We start from the raw sequence: 15,711 nt of genomic DNA, 5'->3' as shown, positions 1-15,711 counted from the left end.
CCACTTTGGCTAAAGCAAGAACTGGAAAACAAGGCCAAGGCTTGCAGTCACGCCTGATGGCTTAAAGAGTGAGCCCTGAGCTGTTCTTGAGGGTATTTCTACAACAATTATCAGGCCTTTGAATAATGGGCCTCTTCAGAGCAGCCCGTTTTGGGTAGCAGAGCTCACTGGTGCTGTTAGAAGATCTCAGCCTGGACCATGGCCAGTCTGTATCCTGTCCAAACATCCCCAGCACTGGGACTGGAAGCTGCTGCCTGTCCTAGCTCCTGCAGGTTGGTTTGAGGTAAAGGTGACTGCACGAACAGGGTTTCATCGCGCTCTTCTGTTTGCAATACAGGAGGCCTTCGAGGAGCTACGGTTGTTGATGCCTTAGATACTCTGTACATCATGGAACTCGAGGAGGAATTCCAAGAAGCGAAGAATTGGGTGGAGAAGAGCTTTGACTTGAATGTGGTGAGTCATTTGTTGGGAACACTCATCCATGTCACAGAAACTGTGTGCCTGTTTGGCCTGTTCTCTCACAGCCTTCTCGAAGAGTCATCTGGGGAGGGGTTCTGTGAAGTCTGGATGGGGAGGGAAGAAACCACTGCACTCTGATTTTTTTGACTGCTGTGATGTTCACCCCATCCTTCACCACGCCTTCTGCCTGTACGTGACACCAGGTTCCAGTCTGAGGCCACCAGGTCAAACCCTGATGTCTGGTTGAAATGAGATTCAATGTTGAATGGTTTTTAGGTTTTGGTCTGGGTTTTAAAACCAGCTGTGATTATTAGATACTCAAGGAAGTTTTGTTCATCAAAGAACAAGTTCTGATTCATCTCAGTCAAGTGTCTGCCTGTGATAAGACCAGTTTTCTTTTTGCATATCTCTAGATGAAGATTGAAAATGCTGATGATGGGGCCGTTTGTTGGTCTTTCATTACTGGGACTCGGGCAGTGGGAGGGTGGCACCTTGGCAGCAGAGTGGGGGCATGAAGGGAGCCTGGATTTGAAAGGAAGGGCAAGGACAGGTTGGATGGGGCTTTGAGCAACCTGAGCCAGTGGGAGGTGTCCCTGCCTATGGCAGGAGATGGAACTGGATGGACGTTAAGGTCTCTTCCAACCCAAACCATTCCATAGTTCTGGCTGTCTGTGGTCCTTGAAGCTTCTCTGGCCAGTTCTTAGAATTGGTATTAGACTGGAATGGCCTCTGGGTGCAGCACATGCCTTTCAGCGTTATCAAACGAAGGATGCTGTCCTTATCTCGCTGTGTGGCCGGGGCTCCTGGCCATAGCTCTGACATCAGTCTCCCAGCCAGCTTCTCTTTCTTGTGGGAGAGCTGATGGGATCACAGCAGTGGCTTGCGGTGAATGTTAAACCCGGAGTGCAGTTCAAACTTTTCTTTTTTTCATGCCAGCCTAGTTGTCTGTCGTGAGAAATGGTTCTCCCCACGGGAACAAAGCCTGCAGCTGCCTTTATAGAAAGGCGTCGTTTGGGAGGGCACGACTGGCATTCACATATTCATAAAAGGAAGCCCACATCTGATAAATTTGGTGAATGCTCTCAATGCATTACTGAATCGATAAACAAGGGACAAAATCAACTGGGAGATAATTTATCTGGATTTCATAAAAGCTTTTAATCTTGGCCCGCAGAATAGATTGATCTGCAAAGACAAGAATGAATGCTATGGATTGATCGGTGGAGTCAGAAAGCACAGCAGAGGGAGAGAAAGAGGGAAATTAATTAAAAATTGGCTCTGTACAAGAACTAATAGTCCCGGAAAGTGAAGCAGGGACTCCAAGGCCTTGTTTGAAACTGGGTGCTGTGATCTGTCTCATGCAATTCCAATCATTGTCCCAAGAAAGCACTTCTCCAATTTATAACCTGCAGATATCTGGAAAGGGCAGGCGAGGGCAAAGGTTCAGGTGCCCATTTGCTTCGCCTTTTTTTGCTGAAAGTGCCGTGTTGGTGGAAGATCTGTCTGGGGTTTGACTTTCTGCATTTGCTTGAGGACAGGAATCATTTATCGTGCGGCTTTAGTGGCCAGGAGCGTCTGGTTTTCAGCGGCACAATTTGAATGCAATTGTTTTGACGTTTGCTGATCGTCAGCTGAGCAGGTAGAGCAAAACTTGTTCCAGGTGGATGGGTTCCTGAGCAGTTCAGTGAACCGTACCTGTCTGTGCCTGCTGTCGGGGGTGATGGGGCACAGGGCCATCGGCGACGTGTCTCTGTATAAGCCTTGCCCTGGACAGGCTCCCTGCGGGCTGTGTCCTCTGAGCCTGTGGGCTGGGAGCAGTCCTGGAGTGACAGAAAATACCTACCTAGTGCAGAAAGCGCATTGCTTCTATCTTACACAGAGCCCTCTTCACAAGGGAATGGAGAAAGTAATTTTTCCATGTCACAGTACAATTTTCTCTTCAAATAAAGCATTCCAAGGGGAAAATTCTTCCCCTAAATTGCCCCGGACAGGGCTGGCTGGACAGACAACATCTCTGCCCTCACTGTGGGTGATGAGTCCAGAGAAGAGCGACAGAGCTGGTGAGGGGCTGGGGAACAGGCCTTATGAGGGACGGCTGAGGGAGCTGGGGGTGTTTAGCCTGGAGAAGAGGAGGCTGAGGGGAGACCTCATTGCTCTCTCCAACTCCCTGAAAGGAGGTTGTGGAGAGGAGGGAGCTGGGCTCTTCTCCCAAGGGACAGGGGACAGGACGAGAGGGAATGGCCTCAAGCTCCACCAGGGGAGGTTCAGGCTGAACATTAGGAAAAAATTTTTCACAGAAAGGGTCATTGGGCACTGTCAGAGGCTGCCCAGGGAGGGGGTTGATTCACCTTCCCTGGAGGGGTTTAAGGGGCGGGTGGATGAGGTGCTGAGGGACATGGGTTAGTGATTGATGGGAATGGTTGGACTCGATGATCTGGTGGGTCTCTTCCAACCTGATGATTCTATGAACGGGCAGTTGGCGTGTTTCTCTCCCCTTCAGGGTCCTCCAGTCACTGTGGAGCAAATAAAATGCTGGGAGATTTTAGCTGAAAGCTGTGTGGCACCGTGGGTGAGGGCTGGGAGACCCGAGTATCTTCCCACAAGCTGTTCCACCTTGCTGGCATTTGCGTGTGCAGACTCTGCACTCAAGTGTATTGTTATTTCTTTTCAGAATGGAGAAGCGTCCTTGTTTGAGGTGAACATCCGCTATATTGGAGGATTGTTGGCCGCGTACTACTTAACTGGAGAAGAGGTTTGTTTCAGCAGCTCTGCGTGTCTTGTACCATCACCAGTAACGAAGTGAAAGGGTTCTTCGGCAGCTTTTCTCTGAGTATCAGATAATCCCTCCATAACAACAGGCTAAACCTGTCGTTTTTATGAATACCGAAATGCCACTAATGTTCTTTTAATTAAGTCTCGCATAATTACCTTGCACATACCGTGCATGGCTCATTTGCAAAGATCTTTTCTCCTGTGGGCAATTCTAGCAAGACGTGTTTGCGGTTGGACACATTGCTCCCCAGTGAAATGCCGTTTGGGATGATCTTCCTCTTTGTACTTGCGCCTTTGTATTCTAAATGTAGTCGGTATTTGATCACACGTCATTCCAGATTCTGCCTCGGACTAAGGAGGGTGACTGAGCGGTGACAGGCGCTGCGAGCTCCGGGCCGTCGCTCTGTAGGAGCAGGTTCTGAGATAAAGTACAGGGAAGGAGGGTGACAAACTGCCAGCATAGGGTACCTGTGGAGGCCATGAAGATGACGTGAGGGCTGGAGAATCTCCCATATGAGGACAGGATGAGAGAGTTAACATTGTTCAGCCTGAAGAGTAGAAGGCTGTGGGGAGACCTTAGCGCAGCTTCTAGTACTGAAAGGGGCTCCAGGAAAGCTGGGAAGGGGCTCTGGATCAGGTAGGACAGGGACAAGATGAAGGGGAATGGTTTTCAGCTGAAAGAGGGGAGATTGAGATGAGATGAGATCTTAAGAAGAAATGTCTGCCTGTGCAGATGGGGAGGCCCTGGCCCAGGTTGCCCATAAAAACCATGGCTGCCCCATCCCTGGAGGGGTTCAAGGCCAGGTTGGATGGGGCTTGGAGCCCCTGATCCAGTGGGAGGTGTCCCTGCCCATAGCAGGGGTTGGAACCGGATGATCTTTGAGGTCCCTTCCAACGCAAACCATTCCATGATTCTATGATCGTTCTTTAAAGCTCCGAGTGTCCCAGCTCCACAAAGCATCCCTCACTCAGGGCTGGGTGTCACAGCCCCTCCTGCAGCGTTGTGGAGCAGCCTTCCCATCCTGGCTGAAGCGAGAGACTCTCACTTTCACTCCCCTTCTTCCTCTGCAGCCTGGCAGATGCCAGGGTTTAATGCTGTAATCTGTTTTATAATGTGGCTGGAATTTTACAGCTGGCTGTAGAGAGATGAAGAGATTATTCCTCTGCCCTGGAAGTCTTAGGCGAGCAGAAGCTCTGCTTCAGCAGGGAGTTTTGGGAGTGAAGGAGCTGGAAGACTGGCTCTTAAATGAGAGCTTAGCCCTTGTGCCAACACTGACCGTGGCTGGGTGCTGTCCTCCGTAATCGGATGGGATGGCTCATCACTGCAGAGTGGCACCATTGATCCATGGAGTCGCAGGAGCAGCTTTTTTACTTTAGTTGCATTTTAAATGAGCTCCAGGAATGACTTTTCTCTGTGATTTCCCTCTAGGGAAAACTCTCAAAGACTCAGTGCCCCGACTGAGGGTCTGTCTCAGTCAGAACTTCCAACAGGCTTCAGATCAACAGAGCAAAAAGAAACGACATTAAACCATAGAACTCCAGCAGTGACCTCTTGAAGTGCAGTCAGCAGCCAGGGCAGTGCCTGTCATATACCCAGTCAGTGTCACCAGGATGAAAGGCAAAAATCAAGTCCTTGTCTCTTGCTTTCCTTTCTGAACCAAACCCCTGCCTCCTTCTGAGCGCATCAGAGCTCTGCAAGCCCATAGGAGAGCTCAGGTTTCCCCAGTGCTGTATTTTTAGAGCAATGAATTCCTCCTTTCTGAAAACAACCGTGGCAGCTTGGGCTGGTACAGGGGGGCTAGAGGTAAAAGGCTTGTGTTTTATCTCCTAAGTCACTTAGAGGCTTCCCTTGATCAGGACTAATCTCTGGAGCAAAGATTAGTGTGTGTATTGGTTTGTCCCAAAATACTCGTGTGTGGTGGCTTTGTGCTGCAAGCCACTATAAGCCAGAAGTTGATTCAAAAGCCCAAAACTCAGGCATTAAAAATGGAAAAGGAGCAGCTTAGCCATGAAACCACGAATCCCTCCTGGAAAAGAGCTGCAAGTAAAAGATTGGTGTGGGAAATGATGTTTTTTTTGCAACAGGAGATGTGACACAAGCTAGACCAATCCGTGTTGTAAATCTAAAACACTTCACCCTAGAAAGGTGTCTTTTCACTTCATTTCAGTCACTTCACCTCCTTCTGCTCTCTGCCGCCCTAGGAAAGGGAAAAATTTGTACCCACTGAGTACTCTTTGGATCAATTCAGATCCCTGCAATTTGCTGCTGAGGTATTTGGGGCGTTTGGAGCTCTGCAGCCCTGGCTGCTCTCATCCAGGCTGATGAGGGGTTGGCAGGAGACTTGGGACTGGCTTAGTGTGGGTTTTTAGAGGACATTCCAATAGATCCCAGAGTTCTTTTCCAATAGAATTCTGAATTCCGTTCAGTGGAACTGGGGCAGCAGTGGACATGAAACGTAGGTAGATTCCTATCATACGGCATTCTTATTGTTTTTTAATAGTGTGTTTAGAAAAAGGGATTGGAAAGAACCCAGTGTGACTGGTGTTCACAAGCAGCGCATCCCAAATTAATCCTTTCTTCTTTTTTTAACAGGTGTTCAAGACTAAAGCTCTGGAACTCGGAGAGAAACTTTTGCCAGCTTTTAACACCCCCACTGGTATCCCACGCGGCGTCATAAATCTGGGCAGGCAAGACACACATCCTCACGAGCATGTTGTTTTATTTCTGAGCGTTTGTAAGAGACCAGGACTCAGGCAGGAAGAGCAGCAGTTCCTCAGAGGTGCCTCCTCTAGTGCAGATTCTTGGAGGTCATTTCTTTTGCCAGCTCAGAACCAAGAGGTGCCTTGGCAGAGATCGCAGGTGACACAAGTCAAACCCAGCTGTATTTTATTAATTTTAGGCTATCCACAGCTTCTTCCTCTACCTCTTGGCAGGGCTTTCTGCTGCAAGAGCATTTTCCTCCCTCTTATTTTCTTTGAAATGTTATTTGTAGTCTGCACGTAGCATGCGGTGCTTTCTATATTTTTGCAGTGTGCCCAACTAGAATCCATTTGAATTTATCCAGGCTTCACGTCTGGAAAAGTAAGAGAGGAATTGGATGGGACTGGCTGACAGTTTTGCTGCTAAGAAGTGGGGAATGTACAGCTCTCTCTGCTGGCAGCGCTCAGCCAGGTGTGTGTCCTTCAGTTAGAGCCACAGCGTTTCCTTTCAGGTAGGTGTTCTCGTGCTGGAGGGGAGCGCTGAGGTTACAGACCTTCCTGAAGGTCTCTCAGCAGAGGCAAACCTGGAGGCTGGACTCTCAGCCTCTGGTTCTCACTAGCAGACAGCATTCCCTGCCAATAAAGGGCTCATTGGCTCATTTTGATGCCTACAAACAAATCCCCCTGGGTAAAAGCTGCACGCCAGCTGAAACAGAGACAGCAGGAAATGTGGGTTAACAAAAGCCTTTCATCCTCACCTCCTGCAAAATTCAGAGCAGCAGCCATGAAAATCATTATTCATCTCTTACCCAAATCTCCTGTTTGGCTCGTGGCTCTGTGAAGTGCAAGACTTCCGAATGTTTGGCTCCTGCTGATCCCTTGCTCAAATATCACTGTCACCCTTCAGTTGCCTTTTCTACACGTGATCCCAGAGAAAATTTGAGCCACCATGACTCTAATTGTCTCTTTGTACAGAAGAGACATCCTGCTTCCTCTGTGGCTGATAGAGGCTCAGCACACACTAACCTTTCGCAGAAATGCCAACCCCTCCCCTGCCCTTTGTGAAGACAATTGAAACAGACTCTGTCTGCCGAGACATTCCCAAAATGTTTTGCTGATGACCTTGACTAAGAGCAAAGAAAATCAGAATAACACTGAGCCCGCAGTCCAGATCTTGTATTGCTGGCTTCAGCTCTGGCTTCAGGGCCACAGAACTGCTGTGAGAGCTCGGAGTGTCGATTGATTTAGGAGCAAGGATGAGGTGAGATAAACCTGGAGTCTGACTGCCACAGGAACAGGATGAAGAGCCGAAAGCTATAAACCCAGAGAGGAAGGTAGTTACAGTGAGAGACAGTGTGGAGGTGGGAGCAGAGGAGAGTGAGGGGATGCTGCGAGAGCACACTGACCCGATTGTCAGAGCCAAACCAAAGGCCAGAAGATATTTGCAAGAAGGAATTCCCTCTCCAATTCTGCTTTTTCCAGGATGTGCTGATTCCAGAGAGACCCCCCTCACCTCGGAAGGAGGGGAGTTTTGCAGCGTCTGCAGGCTTTTGGTGGTAGTAGCTTGGGGAGGGTGAGGTAGGAATGAGATTCAGAAATTTGAGACAAACCAAAGCTGGCATTGAGTCAATTCTGCATATGCACTTTTGAGAGCCTAGATGCAAAGACACCCACCCCCAGCTCTTCCCATCCCCGGCTGGCTTTTATCTCTTCCTATCGCCTCACACCACCTTTTCCTCTTGTGTCCCCGCTCCACTGCTGTGCTTCCCCGTGGCCTTCTGTTTTCACACAGACGCTGTATCATATCTCACCCAGGCTTGTTTTCCATCCTGCTGGCCCAACTGCCACGTTGTCTGCCAGGTCCTGGAGTACATTGTCCTCTCAAGCTGCTGCTCTGTGCTCTCCTGCACTGGGATTTCTCTCTTGTTCTGGGTCCCTGGCTCTTGCTTTCCTTCACTTCTCCCTTAGTCCCTCTGCACCTCCAGATTCTTCCTCATTGTCCGCTCTCCGTCTCTCTCTTTACTTCGCCCTGTTTTGCTGCTTTGGATCTCTGTGAGGGAAGGAGATGACAAAGCCATTTTTACTCCATGCTTGCTCTTGACAGTGGTTAAAGAAGACCCGCTTATCTGGGGGGATAAAGAGAGCTCAGGGCATTTGCTTCTGCCTTGAAGACCACGATCCTTTCAGTGGTCATTTCCTCTGAGATGTTCTAGAACACGGCAGCTGTGAAGACCCAGTTTGTCCAGTCTGTAATGCTGAAAAAATGTTTATTCTGCAGGGAGTCACTTCAGGCTTCTCTTTCACCCAGGGACACGTTGCAGATGGGCTCTGTTTCCTCCAGACCTCCCCTCCTCGAGTTTTACTGTGATTGGGCCCCTCACCACAAGAAGGATGTTGAGGCTCTGGAGCGACTCCAGAGAAGAGCAACAAAGCTGGGGAAGGGGCTGGAGAACAAGAGGAGCGGCTGAGAGAGCTGGGGGTGTTTAGCCTGGAGAAGAGGAGGCTGAGGGGAGACCTCATTGCTCTCTGCAACTGCCTGAGAGGAGATTGTGGAGAGGAGGGAGCTGGGCTCTTCTCCCAAGGGACAGGGGACAGGACGAGAGGGAATGGCCTCAAGCTCCGCCAGGGGAGGTTCAGGCTGGACATCAGGAAAAAATTCTTCACAGAAAGGGTCATTAGGCACTGGAACGGTCTTTCCAGGGAGGTGGTTGACTCGCCTTCCCTGGAGGTGTTTAATATGTGGGTGGATGAGGTGCTGAGGGACATGGTTTAGAGATTGTTGGGTATGGTTGGACTCGATGATTTGGTGGGTCTTTTCCAACCTGGTGATTCTATGACTCTATTTCTAACCCAAGGTGTGGGTCTGCAGCAGTGTGGTCCTTGCAGGCAGTGCAAGGGACAGAAGCTCCCTGGGGAAGAGTTTTATCAGCTGCTGTGACCCCACAGAGCTGCTGCCACAACAAACAGCCCCATTTTGCTGCTTCCAGCCTCTTCTCATTTGAACGAGCTCAGAAGGCAGTTTCTGCTTGTGAGATTGCGTTTGTTACAGCCTCCCTTCAGTGCAGTAAATACAGAAAAAGTAATTGGCTCTTTATAGATACGGGAGCGCCATGGGACTGTTCAGCACGCCCGTCCTGGGGCTGGATTCTGCACATACAGCCAAATACGAGCGTCGACAGAGCCCAACGGGAGGACCTTTCTACCTGCACAGAGAGGCTCCTGCCATAAACACTCGGTGTTCCTGGCGTGCTCATTTTAGCTGCACGCAGTGTTTGCGGATGAAAAGCTGGTGCTGCAGCCTCCTGCCAGCGTGCAGGGAAGGCTGGTGGTTGGCAGTGACTGAGCAGTTTGAAACAGCGTGAATGTCTTGCTTATCTAATGGCTTTTTTTGTCTGGAGGCGAAACAAACAGCTCTGGACCTGAAATGCTTTTCTGTATATCGCATGGAGGGGAAGCCTTTGCTTTCCCCCCTTAAAAAGATCATTAGTTTTAGCCTCCTGTAAACAACAGAAACCCTTTTACTCTAATAGCCAAGCTTCCAGGCGCCATCTAGTGTTACCCCAGCCCCAGGAGCCTCTTCCCTCATGGGTATCGACTGCAAACAGCATGAAAACCAAAGCTATGTCCCTTCTGAGGTGGCTCAGCCAAGCTTCCCTGGGCCAGCACAGGCACAAGCTGGTTTGAGGCCAAGGCTTAAGAATATAGGACATGTTCATAGAATCATTGAGGTTGGAAAAAGACTTCTCAGCTCCTCCAGTCCAGTCGTCAAGCCCAAGCCTACCGTTGCCTGCTAAACCATGTCCCAGAGTGCCAGGGCCATACGTGTTTTGAACCCCTCCAGGGATGGAGACTTCACCGCTGCCCTGGGCAGCCTCTTCACCACTCTGTCAGTAAAGAAATTTTTCATAATAGCCAATCTAAACCTCCCCTGGTGCAACTTGAGGCCATTTCCTCTCATCCCATCACTTGTTACTTGGGAGAAGAGACCAACCTCGCTACAACCTCTCCGAGAGGTGTGAAGCCTTAATCTGTAGCAGTGGGATACAAGAAGGAAGTGGTTGAATGTAAACACAACCCCAGGGGTGAGTCCTTGGGTTTGCAACACGTCCCTGGGTTAAAGAGAAGCCTGAAAGGAGCCCCTGCAGGAAAAGATTTTTTTTCAGCATTACAAACTGGATGATCCCAAGGGTGAGGCTGTCAGTGCTTGGAAGAGCCCCTGCCCTCCCAGGTCCTCTGGTTGGTTTTCTTTGACATTTAATGGAGAAGCGATGACCTCTTCATCCCCAGAACTGGCTCCTTGATTCACTTCAGTTACAATTTCTCTCTTAGCGTGGATTTGACAGGATGAGGGGAGACAAACAGAAACTGAGAAGGGATCCCAGTGCATCAAAAGTAGGGGTGGAGGCACTCTGTGTGACTGGCTTCTTCAGACAGAGCTTGCCACACTCTGTAGTTTTATGCCAGCCCTTCTGTTCTTGCCAGGCGCTCCAGAGCAGCACCACGGCGTGTGTTCAGAGTCAGATTTATCTTGTGCTGATGTTTAGATTCCTCATGGCTTTTCCATACAGTCCACTTTGCCCAGTGGCTTCTCTCCCCCAGCACTGATGCTGCTGCGTGCTTTATCCTTCCGAAACCAAGGATTCACTGGGAATGTCAGTGCTGTGTATGCACCATGAGTGTGAGATCTCGTTGAAACAAGGTGCTCAGGGACAGGCTGGATTCTCTATAAAATAGCAGCCTTATTGGACTTCTGAGACGTTTGAGATGTGAGAGTTCAGAGCAGGCTACTTAAGAGAGATGTTTTTATCCCAGGGTGTCTTGTGTAAGACAGGTTGTCGCTGTTCTTCCAAAGTTTCCTTTAAGCTAATCTGTTTGGGAGGGATCATTCCCACAAAACCAGCAATTTCTGCTAGGGGGGTTTAGGCTGCACATTAGGAAGAAGTTTTTCATGGAAAGGGTGATTGGGCAGTGGCAGAGGCTGCCCAGGGAGGGGGTTGAGTCACCTTCCCTGGAGGGGTTTAAGGGACGGGTGGATGAGGTGCTGAGGGACATGGGTTAGTGATTGATGGGAACGGTTGGACTCGATGATCCGGTGGGTCCGTTCCAACCTGGTGATTCTGTGATTCCCAGGGTGCGAGCTGAGTGTTTGCCCTGTCCTAAACAATCTTTTATAAAACTATTGCTCCATCCCACTAGAACTGCTCCGTGTAAGAATCCTGAAAGTGCGTGTAGATCCTTTACACGGCCCCTGGTTAGACCCGTCATGCACAAAGAGCGAAGGCAGGATCGGTGCCGGGGGGGACTCCGACTCTGGCTGTTTTCCCTGCAGTGAAGGCTCCCTTCTCTCTCTTTGCAGTGGCATGAGTTGGAGTTGGGGTTGGGCATCTGCCGGAAGCAGCATCTTAGCAGAATTTGGTACCTTGCACTTAGAATTCCTGCACCTCTCGGAGCTATCCGGCAACCCGGTGTTTGCGGAAAAGGCAAGTACTCCCTAAATTTATCTTTGGAGAGCTGGTCTCTCCCAGGGTCGGTGCTGGAGCAGAGCAAGGCAGGCAACACAGCAGCAAAATGTTCCCTCTTCCCAATACCAGAACAACTCCCCAGGGGAGAAACCTTCCCAAGCAGGACACAGGTTCAGAAACCATGCAGGGGTCGCCAAGCCTCCGAGCATCCTGTGCCCCAGCCCATCTTGGCCTTGGAAGGCAGCTGCCCTGTGTTCCCTTTGGCCATTTACATTCGCTGTAGCTCCATCACCTCCCTCTCCGTGTCTCGCAGCCACCAGGGAGATGAGGATGCTTTTCCCAGTATCTCAGTCATGTGAAGTTGTAACAAAAACCTACTCCGACAAGGACACAACCGAAATTAAACCATCTGCTGGATGCAGACTGCAAAGATAATTGTTAATTCTGATATCCTAATAGCGGCACCTTGTACTAGCAGACCTTTTACTCTAAACAGGCATTAAATGTTATGCTCCAGCCAGCAAGATTTCTGCTGCGGTTTCTCGTGTAGGAAAGGCCTGACAGTTGACATATTGGATTCCTTTTGTGTAACTTGTAACTGAAAATCTATTAATATTATACATTACCTGGAGCTTTTTTTTCTTTTTTTTCTTTCCCCACAAGTGATCTTGCAGTGCGTGTGGGAACAACTTAATAAATATGCTGTTGGATACAGCAGGTGATTAGCTTCCACTGCACGTCCCTGAGGAACCAGCTGGGAGGGAGACAATTTTTTTGTCAGAATCCAGACTGTCCCTGTGAGTCCCAAGGAAATGGGGCCTGTCCGGAGTGGGGTGAAACCAGACAGCAGTTCTAGGGATGCAGGAGAAAGCTTAAAGCGGTACTTTTGTGGGGTTTTTCCAGTGCAGATCTGTGAAGCAAGAAGAGGATTTGAAGAGGAAACAAGGAGAAAGAGAAGGGAAAAGCTAGCAGAGCAAGGGGTGAGCAGGTGAGAAAGGCAGAGGGTGAAGGAAAACTAGAAACCCAGGAAACTCTGCAAGGAAGACAGAGTGATTTAAGATAAAAGAGACAGAGTTAATGACAAATTGCTCAGAGAAAAGGAGGAGCTGAGAAAAGACCAGCACAGGGAAGCATGGAGAGATAATGTGTGCTGAAGAAATGAAGGGGACAGGGAGAGAGAGGAGCGCTGAAAACACAAGGGTGAGGAGAGGCACAGTAAAAAGTAGAGCTGCATCCATATTCCAGGTTCAAACAGTGGCTTTTGGAGCCTCTGTCCCCAGCCTGACATGTTTTCCTCTTTGCCTCCTGAGCCTGTAGAGGGGTAAGGGCAGATCATCCCTGGTGGAGTAGGAGCTGAGCGTGCCTGGTGTGTGCTGCAGCAAATGTACCACATCCACCCCAACGCCCTCAGAGAGAAAAAGTGTAGGATGGTGTGGGCTCAAACAGCGCATCCTGTGGGAAATTAACTTCAGAGGAACAGATCAACTCATTAACTTGCAGCTTGGGACTTGTGTGATTTTAGCAAGAATAAAGTCCATCTGTGTCTTTTATTCAAACATGTCATTAATATGCTGTGCTATTAAACTTCAGTAAATATTATGCAGCCTGACGAGTTACTTGGAAGCGCTGACTTAAGGCTGGAGCCAGCTTTTGGCGTACAAATTGTCTAATTTTATAAAAGGTTTAGAGTGTATTAGCTGCTCTGTAGGGTATAATGGGATATTTATGCTGCATACCGTTTAACCATGTCCCTTATGGGAAAGGCCTGTTGGATTTAATGGGGGTAAAACCAAGTGAGACTTTAGAGGATAAGTATGACTGTTCCAGCCTATTAAAGGAGCTGCCTGTTGTTGGAATTAAAGGCTGCGATTCATTATGTTAAGTGACCACACGGTGAATTTAAGTACTGAGTCACTCATCCCTGCCACTCCTTTTCCCTTTGGATCGTGGAAAAAATCATCCTCTGCATCTCATACATTTCCACCCAGATCCCAGATCATAGAATCGTGGAACGGTTTGGGTTGGAGGGACTCTAAAGCCCATCCAGTTCCAACTCACCTGCCATGGGCAGGGACACCTCCTGCTGGATCTGTTGCTCCAAGCCCCATCCAACCTGGCCTTGAACCCCTCCAGGGATGGGGCAGCCACCACTGCTCTGGGCAACCTGGGCCAGGGTCTCCCCGCCCTCATCCCCAGATTTGCTCCTGGGCCACTGGTAACAAACTGCTTCCACTGTTTGCTGACCTGGGGCCTGGCAGGATTTTTAGTATCGTTTCTAAAATCCTCCAGAGCTGCATAAAGATTGTCCAGCAGCAAAGTTTCTCTATCACAGCCCTCTCTCGCAGAGCCACGTCACTGGGTTCTGCTCACACAGTGATTCACGGCGTTCCCAGCTGCTGTGCTTGTTCAGCCAGGGATCAGCACTCATGAGTTACAGAGTTCTCAGTGACAGAGCAAAACCAACAGCAGAGCAGTAACATGGTTCTTGTCTCTCATCTCTTCTAGGTGATGAACATCCGCAAAGTCCTGAACAGAGTTGAGAAGCCTCAGGGCCTTTATCCCAACTTTCTCAGCCCAGTGACAGGGAACTGGGTGCAACGTAGGTATCGCTCTGTGTTCAGAGTCCTGCCTGGAGCATTTCACTCTTCCATTATTCTTTAGGAGGCAATAGCAACTGTCAGAGCAGCAAGCCAAGGAAATGTCTTGTCAGGCAGCCTGTTACGTATGTGATTAGATAATGCAACCCCATTTGTAAGATGCAATATAGTAATTGCACACTTACTCCATCAGCCTTGTTTCCAGCTGAATGTCTCACCTCCGGAGAGAGTGAGGGCCTCTCTTGCGCAGGGGAGGATAATGGTACATGGTCCATCACACAGATATTAGAAATCAGCACATCTCTTTAAGACCTCATCCTGTAGTCATCACAGAGCCCGCAGACCTGGTTGGGAGCTGCACGTGAAAGCTTTGAGCAGGAGTGCTGTGGGATTGAATTCCCACGTGTGCTACAGGCAGTAAGGACCCTCCTGGAGAGGGTCCCAGAGAGTCCCAGATGCCCCAAGGATCAGGGATGCGTTCTCTGTGTGCAGTTGTGTACCTGTCACCGTGGCACCTCTGGCTGATGCAATTTTCTGCAGGAAGGGTGAGACAAGGATGTGTTCTCTTTCCTGTTGGGAACCCGGCACTGGCCAGCGCTGAGGACATGGGTGTTAAAACAGATAAAGAGGAGCAATAACCAGAAAGGGCTTGAAAGGAGCAAGGAAACATTAGAAGCAGAGTAGCCAGGGAAAGATTATTTACTTTCCTGCTTTACACACACAGCCCCTTCCTTACTCAAAGAGACTGTGCCCCTCTTTTTGTGGGTCCTGTGCAGGGAATATGAGAGGCTGCTTCAGCTGCTGCGCCCCCGATCTCTGACCACAACTTCCCTCCCTCTTAAGGTTTTGCTTGTTCTGGCAGGAGAGGGTCACTGGATTTCATGTTACTGTGTCAAAACGAAGAAAGGGCTGTTTTTGCAGAAGCTCTTGCAGAGGATGCATTGCAGCCTGACAGAGGATTGCATTTGTATTGTTCAAGCAGTTTTCTCTGTCATTGCATTACCTGGTGTCCCCATCTCCCGTTGCACTGTTTGCTCTGCTGGATGGCTCCAGACCGTTCCAACTGCTGCATTAATAGCTCTGATTGTAAACAACAGGCAGTCGCATGGCTGCTGTCATCTGAGACAGTGAGAGGTCCAGGGAGGTTCTTCTCCCTCTGGACTCGGCACTGGTGAGACCGCTCCTCGAATCCTGGGGTCAGTTCTGGGCCCCTCACCACAAGAAGGATGTTGAGGCTCTGGAGCGAGTCCAGAGAAGAGCAACAGAGCTGGGGAAGGGGCTGGAGAACAAGAGGAGCGTCTGAGAGAGCTGGGGGTGTTTAGCCTGGAGAAGAGGAGGCTGAGGGGAGACCTCATTGCTCTCTGCAACTCCCTGAAAGGAGGTTGTGGAGAGGAGGGAGCTGGGCTCTTCTCCCAAGTGACAGGGGACAGGACGAGAGGGAATGGCCTCAAGCTCCACCAGGGGAGGTTCAGGCTGAACATTACGAAAAATTTTTCACGGAAAGGGTCATTGGGCAGTGGCAGAGGCTGCCCAGGGAGGTGGTTGAGTCACCTTCCCTGGAGGTGTTAAAAGGACAGGTGGATGAGGTGCTGAGGGACATGGTTTAGTGATTGATGGGAATGGTTGGACTCCATGATCCGATGGGTCTTTTCCAACCTGATGATTCTGTGATTCTATGGTTAGCTGCCACCTCAGCATCTCTCATGGTAATCGACAGGGCT

General features: G+C 49.7%; 1 protein-coding gene across 1 annotated transcript in view; it reads left to right on the top strand.

Annotated features, from left to right (window-relative positions):
- MAN1C1 (mannosidase alpha class 1C member 1) overlaps window positions 1–15,711 on the top strand; it is a 72,575-nt gene that overhangs the window by 46,422 nt on the left and 10,442 nt on the right. Inside the window, exons 3-7 of the mRNA XM_069875252.1 lie at window positions 338–453; window positions 3,131–3,211; window positions 5,825–5,919; window positions 11,288–11,411; window positions 13,899–13,992. Of these exons, the coding sequence (XP_069731353.1) occupies window positions 338–453; window positions 3,131–3,211; window positions 5,825–5,919; window positions 11,288–11,411; window positions 13,899–13,992 (510 nt within the window). The remainder of the gene's footprint in view (window positions 1–337; window positions 454–3,130; window positions 3,212–5,824; window positions 5,920–11,287; window positions 11,412–13,898; window positions 13,993–15,711) is intronic.

Source organism: Phaenicophaeus curvirostris, chromosome 23 (genome assembly GCF_032191515.1).
Source record: "Phaenicophaeus curvirostris isolate KB17595 chromosome 23, BPBGC_Pcur_1.0, whole genome shotgun sequence".
Classification (NCBI taxonomy): domain Eukaryota; kingdom Metazoa; phylum Chordata; class Aves; order Cuculiformes; family Cuculidae; genus Phaenicophaeus; species Phaenicophaeus curvirostris.
This window is presented reverse-complemented; position numbering and strand designations above follow the sequence as displayed.